The following is a 26,325-nucleotide window of genomic DNA, read 5'->3' as shown; positions in this document are numbered from 1 at the left end:
AAAAAAAAAAAAAATCTTAATTGTAGACAAGAAAATTATCTGACCAAATTATTCATAAAACATCCTAATTCACTGAAGTTCATTTCTGCTTTTTCAAAACTGTCTGAAAATCTTGAAATTGTTTATAAAGTAATGTAAAAATATATAATGAAAATATTTTCTGCTATGTTCCTCAGAAAATATATTGCTCTGTAGCTTCTTCATGAACAATTTGAGTCCTCTTCCCTAGCCCTGTTCTCTAGATGGATTACTGCAAAACTTCAAAGCATTGAAGACCAAATGCTTACAATTCCATTCATTTTTCTGTAAACAGATTGCAGTATCTCATTAAAGATATACTGTTTGGCAAACATTCCTGAAAACAAAACTAAAGCAAAAGGGAGTACAAATACAGTCCACAACAATTTCATTAAAAATAATTTTTAAAAAGCGTATGTCTAGAAATGATTCCCAGAATATGCTATAGACATGCAAATTAWAAGTGTAAGAGACAGGAGTGTGTGAGCAATCTTCACAAGGTCTTCAAAAATACCAGTCTATATTAAATTGTTCTATGCTGTAAGTCAGTTAATAGTGACCTGGATAAATAGGTCAAGGATAGATTGTAATGATAGAAAAGGTACAACGTTGCAGTCATGCTGAAGCAGAGCTAGGAAGGAACATTAGAAAGACAGCAAAGACACAAGCTGATTACTGCAAGGAGCAATGAAGAAGCTCAAAAAAAAATCAGTGTGTAGTATTACCCTGAAGTAAAAATTGAAGCCATGCAATTTATGTTTTCCAGCTCTTGTAAGGAACTTTATCAAACTCAGATTACTCCAATCAAGTAGAAGCCTGTACTCATACTATCCATAATGTTATTTTTTTTTTTTTAACTTTGAACAGAAAATATACAATATCAAGCACAGGAAACCCTTATTTTAGTAGGATTCCTCCTCATCAGAACTTTATAACTTTTAGAAAAATCTTTCTAGGTCTTATTTCTCTCCTGCACTAAGTAYGGAGAGAACACATCTGGCACCATGTCTGGCACCATAACACATCAGATTATGAAGAGAAAATAAACATGGAAACACAAACTACACTACACCTGTCTTCAGAGGAGATCCCCACAAACCAAAAAGCATTACAGCTGCAATTGATATCAAGTCAAAATACAGATATAGTCTCTATAAATTAGTAATTTCAATACATCTCAATACTGAAATAATGATCATATACTGAATAGGAATAACCTCCCTTTATCCCTTTCAAATATTACATAGGAACAACGCTTGAGGTGTAATAGAACATAGTTTAAAATATGCACTAYGGTGTTTTCTGCTAGATTGAATAAATATGTGTACTTTTATTTGTTAGAGGCAAAAACACATATAAAAATGGACAAGACAAAAACCTAGACAACCAGAACAGTCTCTGTGGTTCAATATTAAAGATTGCTGCTGACTCACTGCATTTCTCTGAATCCCAGAATGTGAATAATCAGTAAGGTTTGAAAAACAAAAGTGGTCAACACAGTTCCATACAGATGTACATATTTGTCTAGAAAGAGCAATAAGCAAGCATGTTAACAGCTGCTCACACTCCAACTGCTCTTAAGAMAGACTTTGGAAGAATTAATTTCAATAAACAGATCCTTCTGTCCTGCAAATACTACAGAAAGTCAAGATCTTCAGGCGTTATTTTTCACAGTATTTTAGAAATCATAATAAAATTCTAGGAAACCAAAATATTTTTCACAGTGAATGCTAAATAGGAAGACTAGTAGGATTCATTTAAAAGCTTTTTTTCACAATCTCATCACTGGGATAAAACTAAAAGACAAAGGACAAATCCTCAGCAGAAGCTTTCAAAGCATTTTGCTCACTTATAGCTGTCTGTTACTTTATCCACATAAAATCTGTTCCCTGAATAAGAAAACTTAACCTTTCACAGTAAGATATCTTCTGTATTTGAATACTGGTAGCAATCTAGTTATCTGTCACTRTCAGAGAAAACAAGGCTGTTTTTTATAGGCCTTCAAGTAAAATTAAGCTTAATGGCAACACTGAACTGTAATAAAAGTTGTTCCCAAAAGAAATCAGGATGAGAGGTGTATGTACTTGCAGTATCTTTACCCAGAAAATGTAGTTTAACCCTAATGAATCCTACGTAAGTTATAAAAAGGGAGCAATCTCACCACTTGARGTTAACACTACAGATTCTGTAAAACATTTTTTTTTCAATTTGTTTGTTATTAAATTCCTGTCATCCTTTATATGCCATCCTGTTGCCTGACCTTTTCCGTCATGCTCTTACTTCCTGAATATCCCTCATGACTTGTACTTTCAGGTGTGAATTTTCCCCGCATCCTGACTGGCTGATAGTGTTTTCATCAGTGTTCCCAAATCACATTCCAGAGCTCCCCAGGTAGCACCAGATCAATAATAACCATGCATTTTAAGGGTTTCACATGAAGAGGAGGTATGCAGCTTTCATGGCATAACTGCTTGAGGGAATAGGGAAGTGATGAGAGTACAGCCAGAAAGAGACAAGAAYGGCTTCTGGGACAGAATAACTTATTCTGATACCATGCAGCATTCATGCTGCACAATTCCATTGCCATTGCAGCTTAAAAGGGTAATTTCTCAGGAGGGGAGGATTAGCTGATTATGATGCTTAGAAAATTCTGTCATTCTTTTCCAGTGSTAGAAAGCTGTATTTGGGGAGAGATGGATATGTGATTAGTGGTTGAGTTTGATTTATCAACCATTTCTCCAGCTCCCACTGAGGAACTGTAGCACCAAATGAGATGAAATTGTATGGCTGCCAAAATGTGCATTTAGAGTTGGCTGAAAGCAAGAGTGGAAGGTGAGAACAGATGCAGAAAATGGTGACTTGTTTGTAGCTGGATTTTGATAATATTAGTTGGATAGTTAAAGCAGCTGTGACTGTGTTGATTATCTTCCCTCCTACAGAGTTTACCGCTTGGCTGACAAAGGACTCCTTTACATCTTGAAGCCCAAGTGCAAGACTGCTAGCAAAACATTCCTACATTTAAAATCTAGATAGGTTGAAACACTTTTATYTTTCTTTTAATGTTTAAAGCTTTTTTAATGAGCAGCATGCCATCACTGCCCATAGTTACACTTTTAGAAGTCAATTTTGCCTGTCACTATAGTGACAGTTATACTTATCAAATATTTCTTCTGACAARCTAAACCTTGTGTGATACTCTTTAGTGTTGTTTGGACAAGGATTGCGTATGTTAACAATGGAAAAGATGATGAAACAGGAGCTTCAAATCAAGAGTGTTGCTTCTTTTCTAAAATGTGGTGCAATATACTCAAGAACATTGTTAGAACACATAAATTCAGTAAAAATTGCAGTATTTGTTTCAAGTTTCTCCAAAGGATGTGCTGCAGATATACATGGTAGAAGATCCATGCACAGAAAAGGAACCTATTTTAATTTTATGCCTAATTCTTCATTCTTCAAATGAAATGGTCATCAATTGGAAAAGAAAGAACTTATTAGTATGTTGTCTTGGTCATGTTCTGAGTGTGCACCACTGAATTTTCATGGAGAAATAAAATACTGATTAACAAATTCATCTTTGGAATTTCATGAACCACAATTTTTGTTATGAAATTTTCTGATTTCAAGGGCAGTGTGTTGATATCCACAGGAAAGGAAAACTTCAAAGCACACACTTCAGGCTGAAGTTTCTTACACATCTGATTTAAAGCAGATCATAATTGCTCATGAAACTACTCCTTGAAGCAGCATGAAAGATAAGAACTTTTGCAACCTGACATGATGRCAGTAAATGATGATAAAATTCCAGAAGTCTATTAAATAAAGTCTATTACGTCTATGAGTGACCAACAATTCCTAGTCTGAAAATCTACCTTTGATGATGAGAAAGGGCTGTTATTCACAACAGCCACCATCGTGTAGAAGCTGATGGAAGCTCCCTTCTGGATTATGGATGGTATATTCACAATATTTCCCATTCTCTTCAGGTAAATGTATTCTATCCATGCACCTGTTGGAGACAGCAGAAAATTCCAGAGTATTGCTACGTGTATATGCCTTAATGTCCAGTGATTCAGAACAATGTTACAGCAGTGCCTTGGACTTCAGTGATTTTTACAGGAGACCTTGTGATTCTTTTAGAATTGCAGCTCATTTAATCTATATTTCAGCATGCTGCAAATTCCTGAATTTTCTGGGAATCTGTTTTTCCATATGGAAGAAATTGTTAAGAGGAACCCAYTGTTTGTAGGTCTATAGTGTAACAAAAGGGAAGCCGAGAAAAACTAATCTTGAAGAAAAGATATCGTTGTTTTGATTTTCTTTCGATCTGCAGACATAGGAGCTACTTTTAAAGAATTCAGATTGGAAAACGCAGCAGGTTCTATGCAGGCTGATAACAGCATGTACAATCTTGGAGAAAAGTATTCTTGAAAGCTTCAAATAGCTTTAAAAATTATGAACTGATACTTCATGCTGGTTTCTCTTCCAAATTTAAGTTGGTAAGTAATGAGATGACACAGGATATCCAATATACCTAAAAACACATACTAAAACATGAAACAAAACTTAACTTCTGTCCTTGGTAGGCTTGTACTCACAAGAGTATGAAAGAGAAATAGTAAAGAGAGAAAATATGATGATCAGCCATTCAAGATTACTTCCACTAAAGATGCAAATCACAAGAAAGAAATGGTTGCAGACTGTAAATGGCAAAAATATTAGCATCAAATGGCAAAACCGTGTCTTCATGCTGGTGATAAAGAATAATAGCAACAGTAACAGTAAACAAATGTTTGAAACGTAACAGAAATATTACACTTGTGATAATTACACATACACTTTATAATTAGAAATTCTGATTCATTAATAAACAGTGCTGTATTTAATGATTTTGTTCCTGAAAATTTTGGTGATCTCTGTCTATCCTAAGACATCCTAATGACATCATTAAGATAGGTGACTCAAGATAGATTCAGACAGCAAAATTCTCAAGGCTAAGAGCATTAAACACAAGAATCTTCTTCAGTACAGACCCCACTTAACACAGTCACTAAAAATAATGGTTTTACTACACAATTACATCTTAGACAATGAAACCTTATTTTAATGTGATTCTTTGAATAAATGAGAATGATACCTACGTGATTATATCCCAGATTTGTAAATCTTTAAAATGGTTGAGAAATGTTTTAAATTTGAGTGCAAATTCAAGTTGCAAAGTCCTACTGCAAAGGATGGATAAAGGAAGACTTAGCACAATCAAAGGGCACCAAGCATGTATCAATATAGGATTTAGTTCTGTTCAGATTTAAAATTACGACTTGCCAGAATTTATTCTTTGGTGATTACTCAATCCCTGCACTTCAAGGAACAAGAATTACCATTATTAATGGTATCAGTAGGGGCAAGGACAATTATTCTGACTAGGAGCTTTAACCCGGTCCTGTTTCTGTTCAGGTCAATCCAAATCTGAAGTGAGTATTCCCTCAGCTCTAAAAATAAGTAGTGCAGAGTAACTGTACAACTGTACAACCTGCCGATACTGGGTGCACTCGCCTCGTGAGTTACAAAACTGTGACTCAACAAGGAAACATCAAGTAGTAGAAACCCAGGTTGGGACTTGCCCAGTAAGCGCGGTTTTCCTGCCATCACTAGTAAAAGGCACTATACTGACCTAGCAGTGCAGGGTCTCAGGAACTTCCAGGGCTTGTTCTGACCAAGTGTAATTTTAGTTTGTTTTGTGAAAGGAAATATCCAGTCACTAGGCAACTCCTCTAACTTGTTTTTGCTTAGTTCTATGAATGAGTACCATGTATGGTAAAGGTCTAACTGATAAGCGTTACCTCTTCGGACTCGAGGAAGCTACTATGTGATGGTAACTCATAACTAACAGGTGAAAGTCGTCAAACTGTAGCTGGAAACCAATGAAGAGAACGCATATAAAGTGACTGTGTTACAAAATGGATAAAAACAACAAGTGGGCCTCAGGCAGGGAAAGAAGAATGGGTTGGTTGGTTATTTATTAATTAATTTATTTATTTAAATGGTGCAAGAGTTAAGCCATTAATATTGTAATTCTCCTGGAGAAGAACCTAGGATGCTGACAAACTGCAATCCCCTATCCTCAATATTCTTGAGGAAAACTAGCAGCGTCAACCTCAGGTCTCAGAGGAGCACTGGAAGGGGGACTATAACACTAGAAGAAAAGTAAAATGAAGATTGAGAAACTTTTGCATAGTAATTTTAGCTAATATTATGTTTTTCTATATTAGATAATTTGGATTACATGTTGATATCATTGTAATTGGAGTAAGAATAATTGCTTGCTTTATTTTGCTTAAATTGATAAAACATTAATTGGGCTAATAGTAAATTCCTGGATGTGCATATAGGTAGGTTATGTTTTGCTTTTGCCCACAAGATTTTGAGTCCAAAAAGGTTCTGTAAAACATTAATACCTTGGAACATCAGTTCCTTCTAATTGCAAGTCAAGAGTGCCTTCAGAATGAGGCATGGTTCCTGTACTGTAAACTATATTACTGATATTTAGTTAATAAAGGTATAGAGAACTTTAACTGATTGTCTGAAGTGAATACAGGCCATGACCTCTGTTCTCTTGAAATATAACTAAAATCTGCACACGGTTTTTAGTTAGTTTAAACCAATCCACCCTGCTTTTGCAGATACATCTTGAAATACAGATTCTAAATAAATTAAAACAATTCTCAGACTAACAAACTGTTTTGCAAGAATGTAGAAGAATCTTTAAAATTATACCTGGTCCAAGGACTTCAAACTGAATTTAATGTATTTATATATCTATTTTATTTCATCTTCATTTAACTCAAGTTCAAGCCATAACTCTTGGTTTGGCTTTAGTTGTAGGAACAACCAGTGTGGTGAAGGAATTCAGTTATATACAGCATGGACCTGCCCACAGAGAGCATCACAGCACGTGCTCTCCTGCGAAACAAAAAGTATCAAGATTCAGGTTTATCTGACGGGTTTATTCAAAAGTTGTATTAAATTCAGGATCCTTTCTTTTTTTTCTGTAAAAGCACTGTATATCTTATTAAAACATCCTTGACTGGACAGCAACCTGGAAGTCTGTCTGGAAACTGGCATTAGGTGGAGCCCTGCAGGGGGGTATCCAAGCAATGACGCTCATTTAGAAGAAGGAAAGGCACAGAGAACCAAGAATAACAAAACTTGAGTGAGGAAGAGCATGAGACTTGCTTGCAGCAGGACGTACTCAAATGGCAAGCCTCACAGACCGAAGATACTTTGCTTACAGAGCCAGAGAAGACTGTAGGGTTTTTTTGCAACTAAAGAAATCACAGGAAATCACCGAAGTAGCAAGCAATACTGGGAAGATGACCTAAATTGGATGGATATAAAAGGGCATTACAATATTTGCTTCCAAGTAGTTTCATTTATTCAGTATCATCCAATAGAGCAAGGTTTCTCTACTTAAATTTCCAAATGTATTTGTATTTACAGGTATAAATAAAAGATTATGCTAAATCTGTCAGTCAAGTTGGGTGAAACCTATCTCGGAACAACTATGCTGCTAGTAGAGTTTGAAACAAGTTGGAAAGCAGAGACTTCAACATGGCAACACAAAAAATTTAGTATGTCAGTCTATTACGGAAAACAGCACTTTGAGAAATGAAACCTCAGCACCAATCTACAGCTTGTTTTCAATCAGCTTACAGCATTCCCTACTCAACTGCACAAGTCAGGAACCTCAAGGAGTACATTTTAAGTGAATCAAATTATAAAAATTTATGTACAGTACACTGCTCAAGAAACAGACCAGTAACAAAGCATAAACTGAAGAAACTATGTGCATAAATTTATTTTAAGTGACAGCTCTAGGATTCTCAGGCATGCAGGCAAATTGTTTGGTGAGGGGAGAGAGGTGGAAGAAGGCACTTAGTTTTCTGCATTAGGAAGGAGAAAGAGAAGGTAAGAGTTATATGAAGGAGATGAGGAAGTACTTTGAGTGAAGGAAGAGATCTGGGAGGGTGGAGCACTGGTTTCAGAGGAGGCTGTGGGTAGCAAAGAGCTGCAGGAGCAAGGGCTCTTGGTGGCTCATCATGGGAGAAAGATTTCCTTCTCCTTATTTGGACAGCTAGTTGCCAAAGTCTAATCCAAAGTTACCAGTAAATTTGCCAAAAATACATTTGTTCAAGATATAACATTAGCAAAAAAATTCAAGTTATTTACTTTTTGGCATTTTCTACAAGGTGAATGACTAGTCTGTAAGGTTTTATAATTACACAATTTCATTTTAACTAACACGATGCTAAAGACAATCATGATGAAAAGGCAATCTCTATAATCAATATATATACATACATACATAAATATATATTTATACACATACATATATAAAATCAGGACATTTTCATACAGAATTTGTAAAGATTTTTGAAGGTAGCAAAAGCATTTTTGCTAAGCAGGTTGACCTGTGACTTCAGGAATTCTTAGCAAATAAACATCCATTAATCTTTGAGGTCTTAGAGGTCTTCATGTTGAACACCTATAGTATTGCTTCTGGGTGAGACAGTGATACTTTCATCTGAGTAGAATCTTATTAGAGTTTTGGTCTTACTGAAATCAATATGTATCTCTGATAAGGGAACAATGTAAGCTAGTATTGACAACCGTACTCCTAAATAACATGCTATGTTATACTGTAAATACATTTTTCTAATCAATATACAAAGTACTTTAGTCTTTATTTTGTTACATTTAAAAGCTCTAACAGAAGTCACTGTAGTTTCTGACAAACTCTGTACTCATTTTCATGTTGTCTAAATTTAAACTAAAAATATGTATTTTTATACTATTCTAAGAAGATGAACATTTATAAAGTACCATGTTAATTCTTAATTCAAACAATTTTTACCAAGTGTTGTAAACACTTCCCCAAGGGCTTTACCACAACATATCAGCTACCTGTAAGATATATTAAACCATGTTAGAAGGTCAGCTTGCAGTAAGGTAAACATTACCACACGCTATTAATACCTTGACTTTTGGCATAAATGTCAAACTGGATGTGTACAGGCAGAAAGCTACTGGAGTTCAAGACAAAAAATGTCTTGTTGCTGATATCATTATTTATATTATTGCAACATTTAGAAATTTTAACCACAAAGATTCAGGCCACGCATTGATGGCAGTTGTTATTCTGACCATCAGTCAGAGATCAGACAAATGGTTGAAGCAGGCAATCCTATCCTAACAATTGTCAGCTGAATTTCCGAAGCTGTCAATAAAGGACTGTAAAAGCAGTGCAAGGGAATGAGATTCTTGTGCTGTGCTGCAGGCTAAATTGCACAGCCTCACAGCTGTCACAGAGGGTAGACATATAACTTGACTGTGTTTGAAACCCGGGAATTGATACTATTAGGAAAATAGTGTATGAATGATGCATGGAAAGAGGGTACAGCGAAACTGTCATAGGAAAATATGCTTTGTAAAAGCACATCGAAGACATTAAGGAATTAGTAAGACTATTTAACACTCAAAAAGCTTAGGCAATTTGTTAAATAAAACAAATAATAGATGGAAAAGTATAATCCAGGCCCCTTGCTTTGACCCCCCCTCTTGCCAAAGTTCTAAATACAAGTCCTTCTACTTCCTACTAATATACAAGGACATTCAAACTACCTTTTAGATATATTTTGCAAGCATTCTACTGGTGATTTTATCATAGCATGTATTTCCCATTTCCTATGAGGTTCCATGACACCTAAGAGATTAAATATTTCAAAGTCTCCGAAGAATGAATTCTACCAAATGACACTACCAAATGACTCCAGTCTATGAACTACGGCTGTAGCACTTGATGTATCAACAGATGCAGGATCACTATTTTGTCAAACAAATAAAAGCTATTAGAACATGTTACTAAACAGTTAGCAGATAATATAACTGATATTTAGACAGAAGCTCATGAACCAATCTTTTGTGTAATGGAAACAACAAATGAATATTCAAGTCCAAGCAGTAACATAGAAAATGCTGATCTATAAAAGTTCCCTGATAATTTCAATCCTCATTAGTGTAACAGATGGAATATCATCACTGATGACTAAATGGAAAAAGCTAATATCAAAAGGGAAAGAAATATAATTTCCAAACTTGTATGGCTTTATTTCAGACAGTAAATACAATATCACAACCTACAGAAAGTATTCAAAAAGACAGGACATGAGCAAATGGATTAAATAGGAGACAATTTTTAAGTTTGAAAGATGTATTAGGTAGAAATAGGATTATCCATTCACAGAATAAAAAATCCATACTTATTTAAGTTTATATGCCTTACCAAACGATTGATCATATTAGCCATGTTCTTAAATAAAACCCCACCTTCCCTATCTTTAAGCTTTTAATATAGAAGAGGTATTAACATTTACTTAGTTTGTTGTCATCTCTGAAGAATGCAAAAAGCAACAATTATGTCTCTGCTGACTTTATTCTTTTTCTATTGCAAAGTGACTTTAAAGTTTCACTGAGAGGAAAAATCTGCAGAAATGGGAGACTTCTGGGCTACTGTAGTACCAATCCAATAATTCATACAGCATGCATATATGGATGTATGCAATGTATGGGTCCATTCTTGGGAAAAGAACATTTAATCCATCCCCCAATAGAAGCACAAATCCAAAGGGCCTTCTGGCTATGCAGCTGAGAGTTAGCATTGAGCTGCCAATAAAAATTCCAATCAAGCCTGCACTGAGGAGAATGCTATGGTGCATCAAAATAATTTCTGGCTTCAGTTTTGGCTTAACTTAGGCCTATTTAAAAACTACTGCAGATATTGTAATCTAAAAGAGGGTGTGGAGCTCAGATGAATGGTTGAGCCACTTAAAGACTTTGAAATATCAACTGCAACCTTCTTACTGTAATGTTTCCTCAGCCCACCCAGCTCTTCTACCTTCTACTATTCTTTTCCAACACAACAAACTCCTGCTTTTTGTTTCCTCAGCCCTCTAACTACACACAACCCTACTCTCCCAATCAATCTTCTTCCTAAAAACCGCACACTCTGTTTCTAGCTCTTTATAGTTAACTGAATGTGACATAAGTGTAGCTGAACATGCAATAGAGTAGATGGAAGAACCCCAAACCATAAGCAGATTTCTCTGTATCAGATGACTGTTGAGAGTACACTCTTCAGTGCTAATGTGTGCTTCATGCCTTGCATATGTCACAGGGTATAAACCAGTACACTCCCAACAGTACTGACTGCCTGACATTTAAGGCCAACCTCATGCCTCCCCTACACTCTTGTGTCCATTTATTTACCTGCAATCAAAATACTTTTATTTTCAATTTCACATGCTTAACATGGAAAGCCCATCACCTTATTTGAAAAAGCCCCTAAAATCTAAGCTGTTCTGCTTATGTCTGTGTATGCAGTATGGCTGGAGTGGTGGTCATCAGCTGTTGCTGCATCTCAGCTGCTCCACCAATGCCCAGCTGTCTACCCAGCCCGTGATGCCTGATTGAATTGTTTGTAGAGTGTCTCAGCTGCAGAGTCAATTGCAATGTGAAAGCTAATTGCAGCAGACTACATAAATTGTTTTGGCCTGCAGGCATGAACTAGAACTAAAATGGCCAGAATATTCTATGATATTGTATGTGGAAGCTGTTTGGACAACAGACAGGTGAAACCGGTTATAACTATTTCCTTCAGCAAGGCAAGGAGACTTGCTTTTTACATTTTTCCAGCTATTCAAAGGACAGAAGTTTGTGAGATTAGCATACAAAGACAGTGATTTGTATAGTTCAGGAAGTGAAAGAAATCTCCTGGAATCAATAAAAACAACCTACACACATTCATGCTCCCTCTTTTGGGAGAGTCATTCAGATCATTCAGATAAAGAGCTGATCCTTGATGAATAAGAATATAACAGAGCTCTCATTAGTATTTCAAAAGATAGGCAAAACAGTTCACTGTCATTTACTACAAAGCTGCTGCTGCTTATGCTGTGACAATAGCTTATACAGGGATCAAAAGTTTTTTCAGACTCTTTTTGATTAACATTTGTGACAGCTGAGGTGGAGTTAACAGGCTTGGGGAAAAAGCAGAGTTAACCTTTCAAAAAAAGCAAGACAAAACAATTTCCCAAATCCTTTGTCTACTGCCTGACCACAACCACCATGAAAAAACCTATAAACTCCAAATAGCTGTCATTTGTATGCCACTATAAACGGAATCTAATCTCGGAAAATAATTTAGTTGGTGATCTAGGTTCTGCCATAATTAAAAACAATGTCATGGAAAATTATACGGGGACCAGATTATGATTATTCAGATTATGACTGCAAGGGTACATAGAAGGAAGCAGAAATCGAGATGTCATTATTATAATGTTAAAATGTTAAAAATCTAAGGTCTTTTCACCTGTGGATACAAGTAGAATAATGTAAGGTATTTAAAAGACATGTAGTGAATGTCTATCAAAGATATATAAAATACAGTATTACTTAATTTATCTTAAATCTAACTCCTGAATTTCAAATTCCCTTTTTTTGGATCAGTTACACCACATATGAAGCAATATCAAAACTGAGTACAGGATCCTGGACCATGACTTCTCTGCATTCATTTTTCTTCCTTTATTCATTTTATATATTTAGATTGTAAATTCTTTGTAGTAAAGATTGTCATTTTTGACATACTATGTACATAGTGGAGCTACTATCTCAAATAGACCTCCATCTGTTATTGTTATTTGTATTCCAAAACAGACCTTGAAAAGAATTGCAAACAATCTTGGTCAGCTTTCACAGTTCTGCTAAAATTAGGTACTAGGAAAGTACAGTGTGAAACTCTGCCCTCACATCTCTGCATATGCACTGAAATCAATGACATTTTTGTATCAGAAAATTGGGATATGGTCTCTTTAGGGATGTATATAGGTGTGTATGTGCATGTACAGAATCCATTTTCTAAATACATAACATGAAATCTATTCACCATCCTTCTTTCTGTTCTGCAAAAAGCAACTCCTCTGCTGCCTCTTTTTAGGAAAAGGGCCAGGGTTGCTGGATGCATAGAGGTCTTTGGAACATGCCATCCGCAATCACAGTTGAAAGGGGCATGGCATGGTTGGCATGTCAATGAAGAGATGTTCACCGCTTGACAGACATGGGTTAGAAATGAAGAGGCTGAGTATATACACCATGCAAAGACCTTTGGCCTGATTCTGCAGCAGCAGATGAAGCGCTGCTCTCAATGTTCATTTCAACGCAGGTAAATCTTTAAGGGTGAGGCAAACACCTTCTGGCATACGTAATCACTCATTTACTCAGGCTCACTCATTCTCATATATTTATGAATTATCAGGCCATAAAAAGATCACAGAAGTCATCCAATGTGACTTCCTGGAAAAGCTGGGCCATGAAACTTCATGAACTTTCAGCACAGGTTAGAGGAGGGGGAAATACCTCTTTATTTCAAATTCTCAGTGAATAAGAGATCACATCCTGTCCGGTAAGTTGTTTCAAAGGCTARCTTTGGCTTTAACTTTCAGATACATATATCTGATATATTGAAAGCATGTATCAAAGTTATATTTTCCTTAGAGATAATTACAGACCTCTTGCTCATTAACATTATCCTTCTTAAAAGCCTAGTAGGGTTATTTCTTTGATCTACAGCTTTGGCTCATTTTACATTCCTTTGGACACAACCATTTCAAAATCCCCAAAAGCCTGTGTCCTGGTTATAAGATCTATCTTTCAAAAGAAAACATAATTCTGAACTCATGAAGGCTGAGAAAGACCTCAGACTCCTCTCTTCTTTACTGATTGCTCTTGTAATAAGGCTGTTATTTGCTCACAATCATACWCAATTCCTTGGGAGCATGTTTCTTAGATAGCTATGTCCAGAAGGACTATTTGGTCAGGACATCAGGTGTCAGCCTAGAGTCTGACACAAGCATATAAGCTCAAGTAAAAAGTAGGGGACACACTCCTCCATTTAGTATCTCRCTACTGGCTACTTCTGTGCAGTGCATATGACTTCTGAATGATGTCTGTGAGACAAATAATTATCTAGAACTACAGATTTTAAATAATTTTTTTTAGACTTTTTTAGGCACTGCAATGTCGAAATTGTAAATGCTTAAATCTTTATTGAATTTGACTTCTAATCAAAATGCAGTAYTGTTAGAATTCCAGATTTCCTTGTAGGAAATATATCCTTGGATATACTTCCTACTTTCACACARAAATATTATCCAAAACTCAGATATTCATCAAATACGGATGTCTGCTAAATTTATTCCAACTGTCCAGAAGCTGAGTTTCTGGTCTGGCAGGGCTATCATCGTGAAACATATATGAAGAAATTCTTCTGCATCAGTTCTGAAACACATTAACTATTAAGATGGCAAGCATATACAAAGGAAGCATGGTTCATCTTTCATGCATCACAATTGTTGAGAGTAGTATATGTGCCCATATTTCTAGTTGGAACTTCCAAACATAACTCTAATGCCTTAAAAAGTTTACTACATTGAYTCAGTTAATCTTGCTAGTAAAACTTCTGGGACTTTTACGTAKACTGAGTCATTCTGACAAGATCTGTTTTCAATGAACTCACGGCAATCACTATTAATTACAATACTGAAAAAAAATAYTAATGGAATCTATTTCAGCTTTCCTCTTATTTTACTCGAGAAGAAGCCACACAGACTTTAGTTATCATTTCAAATAATGCCACATTCTGTTTTTTCTCCTAGACTCTTGGACTTTATAGTGTTCTGAGATTTACTAGAAATAAACAAGTGAGTTCACATAATTTCTTGCCCATCTCTCATTCCTTGGTAWGTATATCTGTCACCTGCACAAACACATTTAAGGATATAACTAGACAACAGAAGAATGTCAAAGACTGCAAGGTGAATGTAAGCTGCAAGCTGTATAAGGACGTATTTTCTTTTGTGCAGTTATTACAGTAAGCGCCTGCAAATCTGTAGTCACCATCAGTAGTTAAGGAAGAAGAAATCAAAGAGGCCTGCAAGTATTCTTCTTCACTACAGACCACGACATTCAGCTGTCGCTGGAAAGACCACATTGACTAGATACATCTATCAGAGTAATTAAGATCAAAATTTAGAAGGACCATAACTCCAGAGCAACCCGCTACAAGTTTACTAATTTTTGTCTAAGCTGTTATAAAGTGAAAACAAAAACAAAAACAATTGTTTTATGATTAGTAGATTATAAATAGTATTTCCATTTTTTTGATTCATCTTTTTTATGAGAGATAATAGCACCCTACAATTTCACAAAGACAGTCTGCTAATCTCAACCATAGTTTCATTCAAGTAACCCAGCACAATTCTTTATTAACGAGGAAAAAGGTGTGACCTAGTAATAAATGCTGACTGAAGATTTCCAGAAAGGATGATAGTCATATTAGCCAGTCCTGAARTAAATCTGTGTTAAGTATAGGAAAAAGTAATAGTTGGTCAATCACAAGAAAACAAGTACCACTGACTGATATTAACTCAGTTAAGTAGCACTTTCAGAGAACATCATAATCCCTGAARAATCCCTGAAGTTATGCAGTATTAAAGTCTTCAAATTCATTGTATTTTGTAAAGGGTAGAATGGTAAGTGGGGGTTGTAATATAACTCATTTGTTACTAATATGCTGTCTGTATCTTCTTTGATCAAATGAATTTTGTTTTTGTCATTTTATTGAGAACAACACATACTACTACTATTATTCTCTCAAAAATTCTTTATGAAAGATTTCAAGTTTATGGAACTATCAAGTACTTCAGACAGAACATCCTGTAACTTTTTTTACATAACTGAAAAAATCTGTAAGGATTTGAACCTGTTTACATAAAATTAGAATGGCTAAAGATCTTTAACTTCATGCTTTTAAAAMATCTATGTTTAGTCATTAAAAAAAAATTAAAATGATGTTGAATGTTTTTTTCTCCCTTAAGATCAGTTGTAAATATAAATGAAGAAATGAAAATAACTGTCATGTACTAGAATTATAATTTGTCATTTGGACACCAAGTTTTATCTATAGGTGTACTTACATTTTAGCAAAACAGGAATAACATGATTGAGGAGMTATATACTAAATTAATAAAACTATAATTAAAAATAACAACAACATTTTCTGTGAATTATTATCATGTTAATGTTAGGAGTAGAGAAGTTTTTTCATTGTTTATGGAAAAAAAATCAATATTGTCCCTAAAGATATGCAGAATTCAACAAAAATGTTGAATAAAGTGCAGTCGATGCCAAAAATATGTTAAAACTAGTAAAAAATTCCAAACATGATTTCACTGAATCTAGATGATTATTTTTTATATTTACTCAAGTATGTTGGATGATTGGACATTAATTCAAATGTTATCATATATATATATAATAACTTCAATGCAAGTATACATTACAAAAAAACCCAGCCTTCCTCAATTCACTTTTTCCTTCTTTCCTCTCTKTATGTGCAGAACATTGCTGTATTATTAAATAATTCCTCAACAATTAAATCACTGTCAATTTTCTTCCCTYTTCACCAAATTTGTTAGGAAAGCAAGAGTTAAGGCTTTGGCCCTGTAGAGTGTTTGGGGATCATGGAACAAGTRTAGCATATTTTCACAGCTCAAGAACACAGCTTAAAGAGAAACTCTCTCATGATCAATACATGAAAGTCTTTCATTGACAGGAAAGGAAGGAAACTATATTGGTTCACATCCTTTTTATATTCCATGTAGAGTGTATCAACACTCTAGCAGCAACTGAATATAGTTTTTACATTGGTCTTCAATTTTTTCAGTTGAACCTCCATTCAGATGCATCACTGTGGATGCTACGTGGGTGATAGGGTGACAAGTCTAGAGAGTTTAACCATCTACAGRTTGAATGAAAAATGTAATATTGTGCTATATGAGCACTGGGTAAATATCAGATTTCAGTTGCATAAATGGTTTTCACCTTGTTTCTGCAATTCAATTTTATTTTTATTTTCTGATATAGCAAGTTATTTTAGAAACACTGCAAACCCAAGTGAAAAGCTACATTTGTAACCTCTGAACCAAGTTTAGTCTCTGTGGGTCAAAAAGATCACTTTTGTCATGAAATATTTAAGGAAGAGAGAGACTGCTTTTGATTTAATGCAAAACTACTGGAAAAAAATATGTCATAAATACTGTTATGTCACTCTAAAATAGAAACTACAGTGCCAGCAAATGATAAAGACAGAGCCTTACATAAACCGTCTCAATACCAGGAAAGGTTAAGTGGAATACTAGACCAGGCAGGACATTCTCTTTCAGAACTATAAATAATGGACATGCACATTTCCTCAATGTACAGTAATTCCCTATAAATGCAGTGACTCACTGTGTATCTAATTTCCTGATTGGTATGATCGCTGTTTAGATTTGTCAATTAGTTTCTTAAGTAACAGTTATGAATATGCAAACAGCTGTAAGAAGACTGTCTAYGATTTAGCTATTTGATTAGCCAGACTCAAAATTCTGGTTTGGCCAGCCATAAAGATACTATTTCATACTTCAACTAAAGCAGAGAAACTCTGTAGTTTCTACAAGGAAATTAAGAAGAAAAACCTTGTGACCACTAAAGGGGAATTATTTCAGCCCCATCCAAAAAATCCTCCTATCAATAAACTGTTATTTGCTTTGTTGCAAAAATCATTACCTTCAGCTTTCTCCCACAGTAACCGACTATGGTCATTCTCATGCTACATTCTTTCCCTACTCAACTGACATTTGTAATAGAACATGGAAGTGGAGAGAGGGCTCGATCTGTAATTATAAGCTGCCTGATCCGTACGAAGAAAAGAATGTTAAAAAGGGAAAAATAAAATGAAAGAAAAAACGGAAGTGAGAAAGAAAGGACTCCAAACTATTCCAAGCTATTTATTTTAGATTTCTACAAGTTCCACGGCATTTTGAGAAGTACTGCACAGCCAATAAGGTCCAAAACTGGTAGTACCTCTGTAACCATAGCCACGATGCTCAAGAAGAAACTGAAACCCTTAGTAGARATTATTTATGAAAATATAGGGCTGATCAAGTTAATCATCCTTCAGCATTTCAAGTGTCTTTATGTTTTTCATTTTTAATTTTAAATTTAGAACTTCCATGTCTCCGTTGTTACCCTGTAAAATATTAGTTCCTTTCAATTCTATAGGAAGCGTATCAATTTTTCTCTAAATTAATTTTCTACTTACGAAAAGAAGATTAGCCAGATAATACATATTTAGATATTTTCAACATTAAAAACTGATTTACCTTGTCACCTTCAGAGAAAGTTACTCCATCAATAGCTCTTTTCCAAGTAATCTCTGGGATAGGTTCTCCTTCTGCTTCACAGATGAGGGTTGCTTTTCCGTTCTCAAATGTGGTTTCATTTTTGAGTTGTATTATTTGAGGCTGTACTGTTAAAAACACAAATTACATTACTCACTGTGCACAAAGACTGTAATGTCAAAATTTGTTTTTTTAAAATCACTCTTTTGAAAAAGGCACATTCATGTTTAATAGCTTAAGATTTAGTAAAGGTTTAACATTGCCATCTATAAGAGCTATAAACATTTTGGACTACAAGTCTCACAACAATTGTGGTATGTCTGGAAGCCACAAGACACGTGCTACCTACAACAGCAGCCTGAAGGAAGGGGAGCTTTGGAGCTTTTGGGCTGCGTTAGGCAGAGCGAGGCCACCCGTTTGAGGGAGGTGATTCTTCCCTCTCCTCAGCCCTGTTGAGGCCACATCTCAAGTGCTGGGTCCAAGTCTGGGCTCCCCAGTACAAAAGAGATGAGGACACACAGCAGTAAGTCCAGTGAAGGGCCAGGAAGGTGATTAAGGGACTGGAGCATCTGTCATACGAGGAGAGGCTGTGACATTTGGGACTGTTTCAATTAGAGTAGAGAAGTTTTTGGGGGGATTATCAATGTGTACAAATATGTACTGGTGGAGAGTAAAGAAGAAGGAACAGTGCCAGGAGAAGAGACAACAGACACAATCTGAAAGACATGAAAGTCCATTTAACGGAAGAAAACCCTTTTTCTACTGTGAGGGTCGTGGAATAGCGGAGMAGGTTGCTCAGAGGTAGTGGAGTTCCCACCCTCGGAGATTTTCAAAACCTGACTAGGCATGGCTTTGAGCAACCTGCTCTAGGTGACCCTGCTCRGAGTGTGGGGGGGTTGGACTAGACGATCTCCAGAGGTGCCTTCTAACCCCAACTATTCCGTGATAACTTGTGCTTGTCTTCCAACATTTACTATTGGGAGAAATACAGTTATTTATATTCTTGGACTTTGATCCTCAAAAATATCTTCCTGTCTTACACACACTACTGAATTTAGCAAATCTCATGACAACATAGTACTACTATTAACACTCTTAAGAACTGAAGTTTTCATTTTTACTTACTGAGTAAATTGATGGAAAAACACAATTAAAAAATCTAGATATCTGTTTGCAGTCTTCAGATCATCCTACTTTATAAYCATCAGTACAGAATAACTACAGCTCTCAATCTATATTGCATCTTCTCAAGTTTTTTACATATGCAATACAATTTATGGTTACATGTGAACAATCTTGTTTAGAGGACTTACCTGTTGTATAACTATGCATAGAATGTTACTGTCTTGCATAGCAACATTAAAAATTTTGACTCTATACATTTTACTTATATATAACCATTAATAATATTAATTAATATATTAGTAGACCAAAAGAGGAGGTTGGAGGGGCTCCAGGAGGTCACCTTGTCCAACCTCCTGCCCAAAGCAAGGTCAACAATGAATTTAGATTGCTCAGGGGTTTGTCAACCAATATGTTGAAAAACTCCAAGAACTGAGACTGCACAACCTCTCTTGCCAACCTGTTCCAGTGCTTGACTGTCCTCACAGCGAAGACAGTTTTTTCCTTATGTCCTCTGTCCTTACGTCCTCTCTTTCTTTTTATGACCACTGTCTCACAAATGTTGCATTCAGCATCACCAAGAAAAATAACAGAACCAGGTTCAAACATGCTGTATCCAGAAAGCTTTTTCTGCACCCAAACATTATCTACCTCTCCCTSTAATCCATTTCCCCCCAACCATTCTTGGTCTCATTCTTCATCTTTTATCTCCACAGTCCTCTGTTGCTAATCTAYTCCCTGTTTACCCGTGTTTACAGATAATGTAGTGTGTGTTCACTGCATAAAAATGAAAAATAGACTATGTTTTTCCCTAACAAAGTATTGCATTAATATCCTGCTTCATGAAGATTTTATCAGAGGCAAGTGTGTTTGTGTGCAGGAAGGAAATATCATGAGTGGTCAGGGGATCCTGAAACGTCAACTGGATCCAACTTTACTGGATACAGTAGGAATACTGCAAGACACCAGTTTAGCTGAGGAAAGCTGTAACTTTCCTCAGTGGTAAAACAGGTGAAGCTGTTTTAGATAAACACAAAGAAGAATTTGATGATAACAAATAATCATGTTAAAATAAAATAAAATAAAAACTTCAGTTATACTCTCACACTTACAATCATCCAAATACCTAYAAAATATTCTAGCCAGTATAATTCAGATACTCTATTTCTATAGCCATGTCTCCTGGCTACACTATTACCTTTTCTTCCCTATATGTACATTATGACAAGACAGACATTTTCTTCAAGATGATGCATATTCTAAAATGTATAGTTAAAACTCTATCTTTTAAATTGAGACTTATATTTTAAATTTACTTGAGATCTTCCTCAAATGGATCACAGCAAGACACAAAGTTTTAGTTTCGCATTTTAGACATGAGCAGCTGACATTTAAAGGAATAAGCACTGATTAATCATGGAATATAGCTGGCTGACAGTTATTAGTAGGGAAAAGACAAGAGCTCAAATGGAGAAAGGAAGCTATTTAATGGCTTCATTTTTATAGGTCTTAAGTCATAATTTGGTACTGACTGTAAGTTTTTATACTGTTTGACTATCTTTTAGTTACATCTATGACATTGAAAAATACTGAAATAATTTTGCATAGATGCAAGTAACAATATATATCCCAAAACACCAAGATAAGTACTGACAGAAATATTGGCTTTTTAAAGTTCTGTAAAGTCCTGTAAATGTTCTCTCTAAATTGACAAGGTCATTCTCAAACTGAATGGATATTTGCTTGTAGTACTCTTTAACAAACACAAAACAAACAGAAATATTGGGTTTTGGCACATCTATCCTGGAAGCCTCCAGGTCTTTGCTGGTTTCTTTAGTCAAAAATATTGACATCTTTGTAATATAATGTACTTACAAATTGTAAACTGATTGAACTACCTGACCAAAATGAAAGAAGGTTTGTGGTGGAAAGGAGGTATTCTTGAGCTTCATGAAAAGATTTTCTTCAGAAGGCAAAATGAACTGCTCATTACTAGAGATGCATTTTTGAAATGTTAACAGAATGATGCTAACATATATAGATTGGAAAGGTTTGTTCTTTGAGTGGGAAAGGTTGGTATTAAGTTCTCAACACTTTCTCAACAAAGATGTTGTTTCATACGTAATAATATTAATTCAGTTTCTTTCAGATTCCTTCCTTGGTCTCTTCCATATTTGTCTCAGAGAAGAGGAATACTTTTTTTAACAGCRAGTCTAAACTCATCACTGTGTACTTTACAGGATTCTCCCAAAGCTTAGGAAGAACGTGTGCAGCAACCTTAGGCTCTAAATTTGTTATTGGTTATTTTCAACCAATTTCTTTAGGCAGGTATACAATTTAGTGAATTCACAGAGTTCTACCCATATCTTTGACCAAACAAGTTCATCAGACTTGAGAGCAAAACAACCATAAAGCTTGAGATGGTCCTGATGATTGTATCTCCTGAAAAGAATAGCCCTTACACTAGCTAGTCGTGAACACAAACACAGACTCACAGGTAAGGGTATTAGTATATCCCTATAGCACTTCCTAGAAGAATCTCTTGATTAACATGGAACATGAGGAAACAGACTCTTACACTGTCTTCCTGCGTGGCAATATTTGACTCAAATAGCTAAACAGTGAACCTGTTTTTCTGAAAATTATTGGTACTCTTTTGAATTCAGTAAACAACATAGAGCTCAACAAGAAATCAACATATCTAAGAAACAAATTCCTGAAACACTTTTCTTGGCATAATCAAGACTTCATACRCACTAAGATCAAGTGGTGAGTATCTATTCTATGTTAAATTTATGGATGAAAGAGTTATAAAAGGTTAGCTACAAAGCAGAGACAAATATTATTTTGAAAGAATTTAAGAAAGAACACCCATGTTTTCAAGTAGTTCAAAAGGACTAAGCACAAATGAATTTTTATCAAAAACCTTAGCACAAATCCTAGGCATTAATATGGATGAGATCTTTTAGGTAGTATTGGATAACAATATAGAAAGAACTGTACAGAGATAACAAGATGACAGAGAGAGACTCATGAACAGTAAGAAATCCTCTACGAGGAAAACAGATCTTTTGTTACTCAAGATAAGAGGACAAAATGTCTTTTTAAACACTGATAATGGACAACTGTGGAATAAAACAAAAATCCAGGTCACATACTGAAACTAAACAGATGCAGATGTCTGATGGCACTAAGATGGGCATGTCCCTTCAAAAAGAGAAGAGTACTAAAAAAAAATCAAAACTGAATATTATAATGTTATTATAATTGCTTTATGACTAAAATACTGTCATTACAGKTTTCAATGTTGCCAGAATCCCGTTGGGGCTACAAACAGCTACTACAAACAGTAGTCATTGCCCCAAGGAATTTGTATTTTAAACTAAAATTAAAAGTTAACAGGTAGGTGAGACAAACAAGCTAAGGGAGTGGAAAAGAACAGAATAATATATATTAGTAGATCACTTTAACACACACTGGCTTTTGTGTACTATTTAGCTATAATAATTAGCCATCTGCCTTGCCATTTTCATATTGCAATTCTCTGAATGCATTTAGGAGGAAGAGGAATAGAATATGCTGCTAACTATATATATGATTGGGAATTCAACCTGTGTAAAAGAGACAAGAGAAGTGAAGTAGAAGAAAATAAAAAAAAATTGGGTCCACATTTTCAGAGTGAAAGTAAGAGATGAACTTTGCAAAGGAAATCACACTGAGCTTTAGAGATTACAAAAAAGGTAAGAGGCTTATTTTTTGATAGAATTCCCTGAGGTCAAACTAACAGTACATGGATTATTATAATCTAATTGAATTATATCCAATAGTAAAATGGAAAAAATAACTCTAAATATACATACTCAATGATATCCTCCAAATTCGCTATTACCACTCAAGAAAGAAACCTAGAAGACACTGCAGATGATCCTCTGGAAACACCAGTTCAATACTCAGGGATGGGCAAAATAAGCAAACAGAGTATAAGAAAAGGCACCGAGATCAGAGCAGAAGCACCATTGTGCTGCTGAATATCGTGCATGCTGTTCTCTCCTTGCCATTTCACAATGTATTACAACTGAGAAGGTATAGAAACACATAGATCAGAGATTCAGAGTAGTTTCCATAGTGGTAGAAACTAAACAGATTGGACGCTTTCAGCTTAGTAAAGAAATGAATTAGTGGCATATTAAAAAAACAAAACAAAACAAAAAAAAACAAACAAACATGTTTGATATAAAGAAGATATTTCAAACCAATTTAGCAACTTTAGGAGTTCAGGAGACTGTGGAAACAAAAAGACTGTGTTGGTTCAAAGAGGATTAAACAAACTCATGGTATCTATTAAAGCATTTAGATTTAGTTCTCTGGGGAGTCCTCAAACTACTAGATGTTGGAAGAACATACAAAGGGAATACTCACTCGTTTCTAGTGTCATTCTCCTTCCACATTCCTTACATTTACTTGCATTAAAAAATTAGCTTGCTATAGGCAAAAACTAAGCAAATTTGAGCCATAATTAAAATCCCCTGGATTGCATACAAAATTATTCCTGCCTGAAACATACTTAAACTCATATCAAAACCAGTAGATTTTTTCTATTCCTTCCATATAAATATATTTAATTTTAGAAATACAATTGAGTAAAACGTTTTTGTTCTTCACAAAAGCCTTCAAGATTTTCTATACCTTGAGGCTAATATGAGATTTAAAGTTGTATTTCATTTTTTTCCCCTTTGAAAAGTGAGAAAGAGAGGACTCTCAGTCATTACAGAATAGCAAAGTGTCCCAGTGGTTAGGCAACCCCTTTGGGGTGTGGGGGACTGGAGACAGCACAGTATATGGAAGGGCTATGAAGACTTTCCAAATAGGAAAGAYAGAAGTCACAGACACAGCTAATCTGTTCACCTTATTTACATCAAGCCTTCAACCTCACTCTCCCACATCCCAAATGACAACAYTACCCACCACGCTGTTGGGTCTTCTAGTGGAGTTATCACCTCTCTCRTTGGAACTATTTCACTTTTCATAAATTACCAGTAGATTTAATTGTGACTTGAGATTCAACTTCCCAAGCTCAAGTCCACAGCTTACTTATGAAAAATCTACAAAAAAGTATTGTTTCTTTTACTTATAATATTACTATCACTGTTGTTAGAGTACTTCTATATTATGATAAATAAATAAATAATATTATTATAAATAATGGATTTATTTAAGAAGGGAAAGACCATCTCTATTTCAGCAGCTAGGGCATGTCATTGGGACTATGGGAAATTGAATCTCAAGTAAGCTTTGTGGACTTGAGCGTGTAGAGAGATTCTATGGGAGGATTTCTCCACTCTCACAGAGGCCTACTCATTTTAATTATGCTCGAACTACACAAAATTTCACAGAAATCATCAATGTTCTATGTAAAACAGAGAATCATGAACACAGATAGGGATGTAGGGTTTGGAAAGAGAAACAGCATCTTCAGAGTATGTTTTTTTTTTTTCCTTTGAAACTGTAATTTCTTGAGATCAGCCAATATTTTGTGATTATATTTGCAATTATGCACTTAAAAAATAAAAATTAAGAAACAAACAAAAACCAAAACACCTCTGCATTGTGTTATTTCTAAAAAACAGTTTAGAAGTCCAAATAACCTGTTTTTCCTTTCAGTAGTTTCACCTCTTTTTCTCTTTGCTTTTCTTTCAGTCAACTTTTAGAGAAAMATCAGAGTGAATTAACAATTTAATACTTTATGGTATGGTATCTGAATAGTACAGTAGCAGATGTTGAAGACAGCCTTTTCAAAAGAAAATTCAGATATAAAGGTCAGAGTAGCCAACAGTAAGGAAAGCTTAAGTAGTAAAATTACACAGAGAGTGGTTTGTTGCATCAGTTGCAACCTTACAAGGAATACTGTTCCACTGAAAATCATGAATTATAACTTCACTTGTCTCCTGTTTGCATATAAAAAGGAAGGATGCAATACTATGTAATACTTACCAAAAACTTGAAGGAATGTCTGTTTTTTATCATTTCCTGCTTTGTTTTTAGCGCTACAGATGTATGGACCAGCATCAATATTTTTAATATCTCTTATTGTTAGTTCTGTATTGCTTCCTCTGAACACATATTTTTCATTTTCTTCAATAAGTYTACCATTCCTAAAAAGATTAAAAGGATGTATAAATCAACCAGTATCTTGCATAGGCTGAAAGAGTGTGCTATGGAAGTGTCAATTAGTTTAAAGAAATCTTTGTTGGAAGATAGTGCTATTATGCAGTTCTCAAAAATGCATTAACTACTTTGACACAAATTGGCAGTATGTACACAAGGGAGTTGATTTCAGCATGAAGAAAACTGTTCCGCTGAATGACAGCTTTTCTTTGCCAGAATGTTATGCTAAACATAACCAAATCATTCTGGACTACATTTTGATCTTCAGAACCCCCGCCTCACAATTTTACTGTCAAGTTCTAAAATCTGTATCTATTAAAAATATTATTATATCTTTATTCTTAAATTTTCAATATTGACTTTATGGTAGAAACATATACTTGTGACTAGAACTCAACAATATATTGCTTGCACTCAAGGAAGGATAGAGAGAAACCAGTAAGACAAACATATATACTTTCATGAGAGAAACACTTTTAAGTACAAAGCGTGCTGTTGAAGTCACATCAGTAACAATGTAACAGCTTACAAAAATTATTTCGTATTACTCACACGTAGAGTCTGTTGACACATAAAGAACTCTTACAAATTATTTCTTCCCTGTTGCTGTTGGCTAACCACAACTTAATAAGCAGACAAGTCTCCAGACATTACAGTGAGCTCTGAGCAGATGGTATAGAAA

At 35.0% G+C, this 26,325-nt stretch overlaps 1 protein-coding gene across 1 annotated transcript in view; it reads right to left on the bottom strand.

Annotated features, from left to right (window-relative positions):
• NCAM2 (neural cell adhesion molecule 2) overlaps positions 1-26,325 on the bottom strand; it is a 261,349-nt gene that overhangs the window by 96,713 nt on the left and 138,311 nt on the right. The window contains exons 7-8 of the mRNA XM_085308474.1: positions 25,470-25,630; positions 18,339-18,484 (exon numbers count right to left, since the gene is read on the bottom strand). Coding sequence (XP_085164600.1) covers positions 18,339-18,484; positions 25,470-25,630 — 307 coding nt within the window. The remainder of the gene's footprint in view (positions 1-18,338; positions 18,485-25,469; positions 25,631-26,325) is intronic.

This window comes from Rhea americana, unplaced genomic scaffold, assembly GCF_003343005.1.
Source record: "Rhea americana isolate MKP2758 unplaced genomic scaffold, rheAme1 scaffold_277, whole genome shotgun sequence".
Taxonomy (NCBI): domain Eukaryota; kingdom Metazoa; phylum Chordata; class Aves; order Rheiformes; family Rheidae; genus Rhea; species Rhea americana.
Note: the sequence above shows the minus strand (reverse complement) of the source record. Positions and strands in the feature narration are given on the sequence as shown.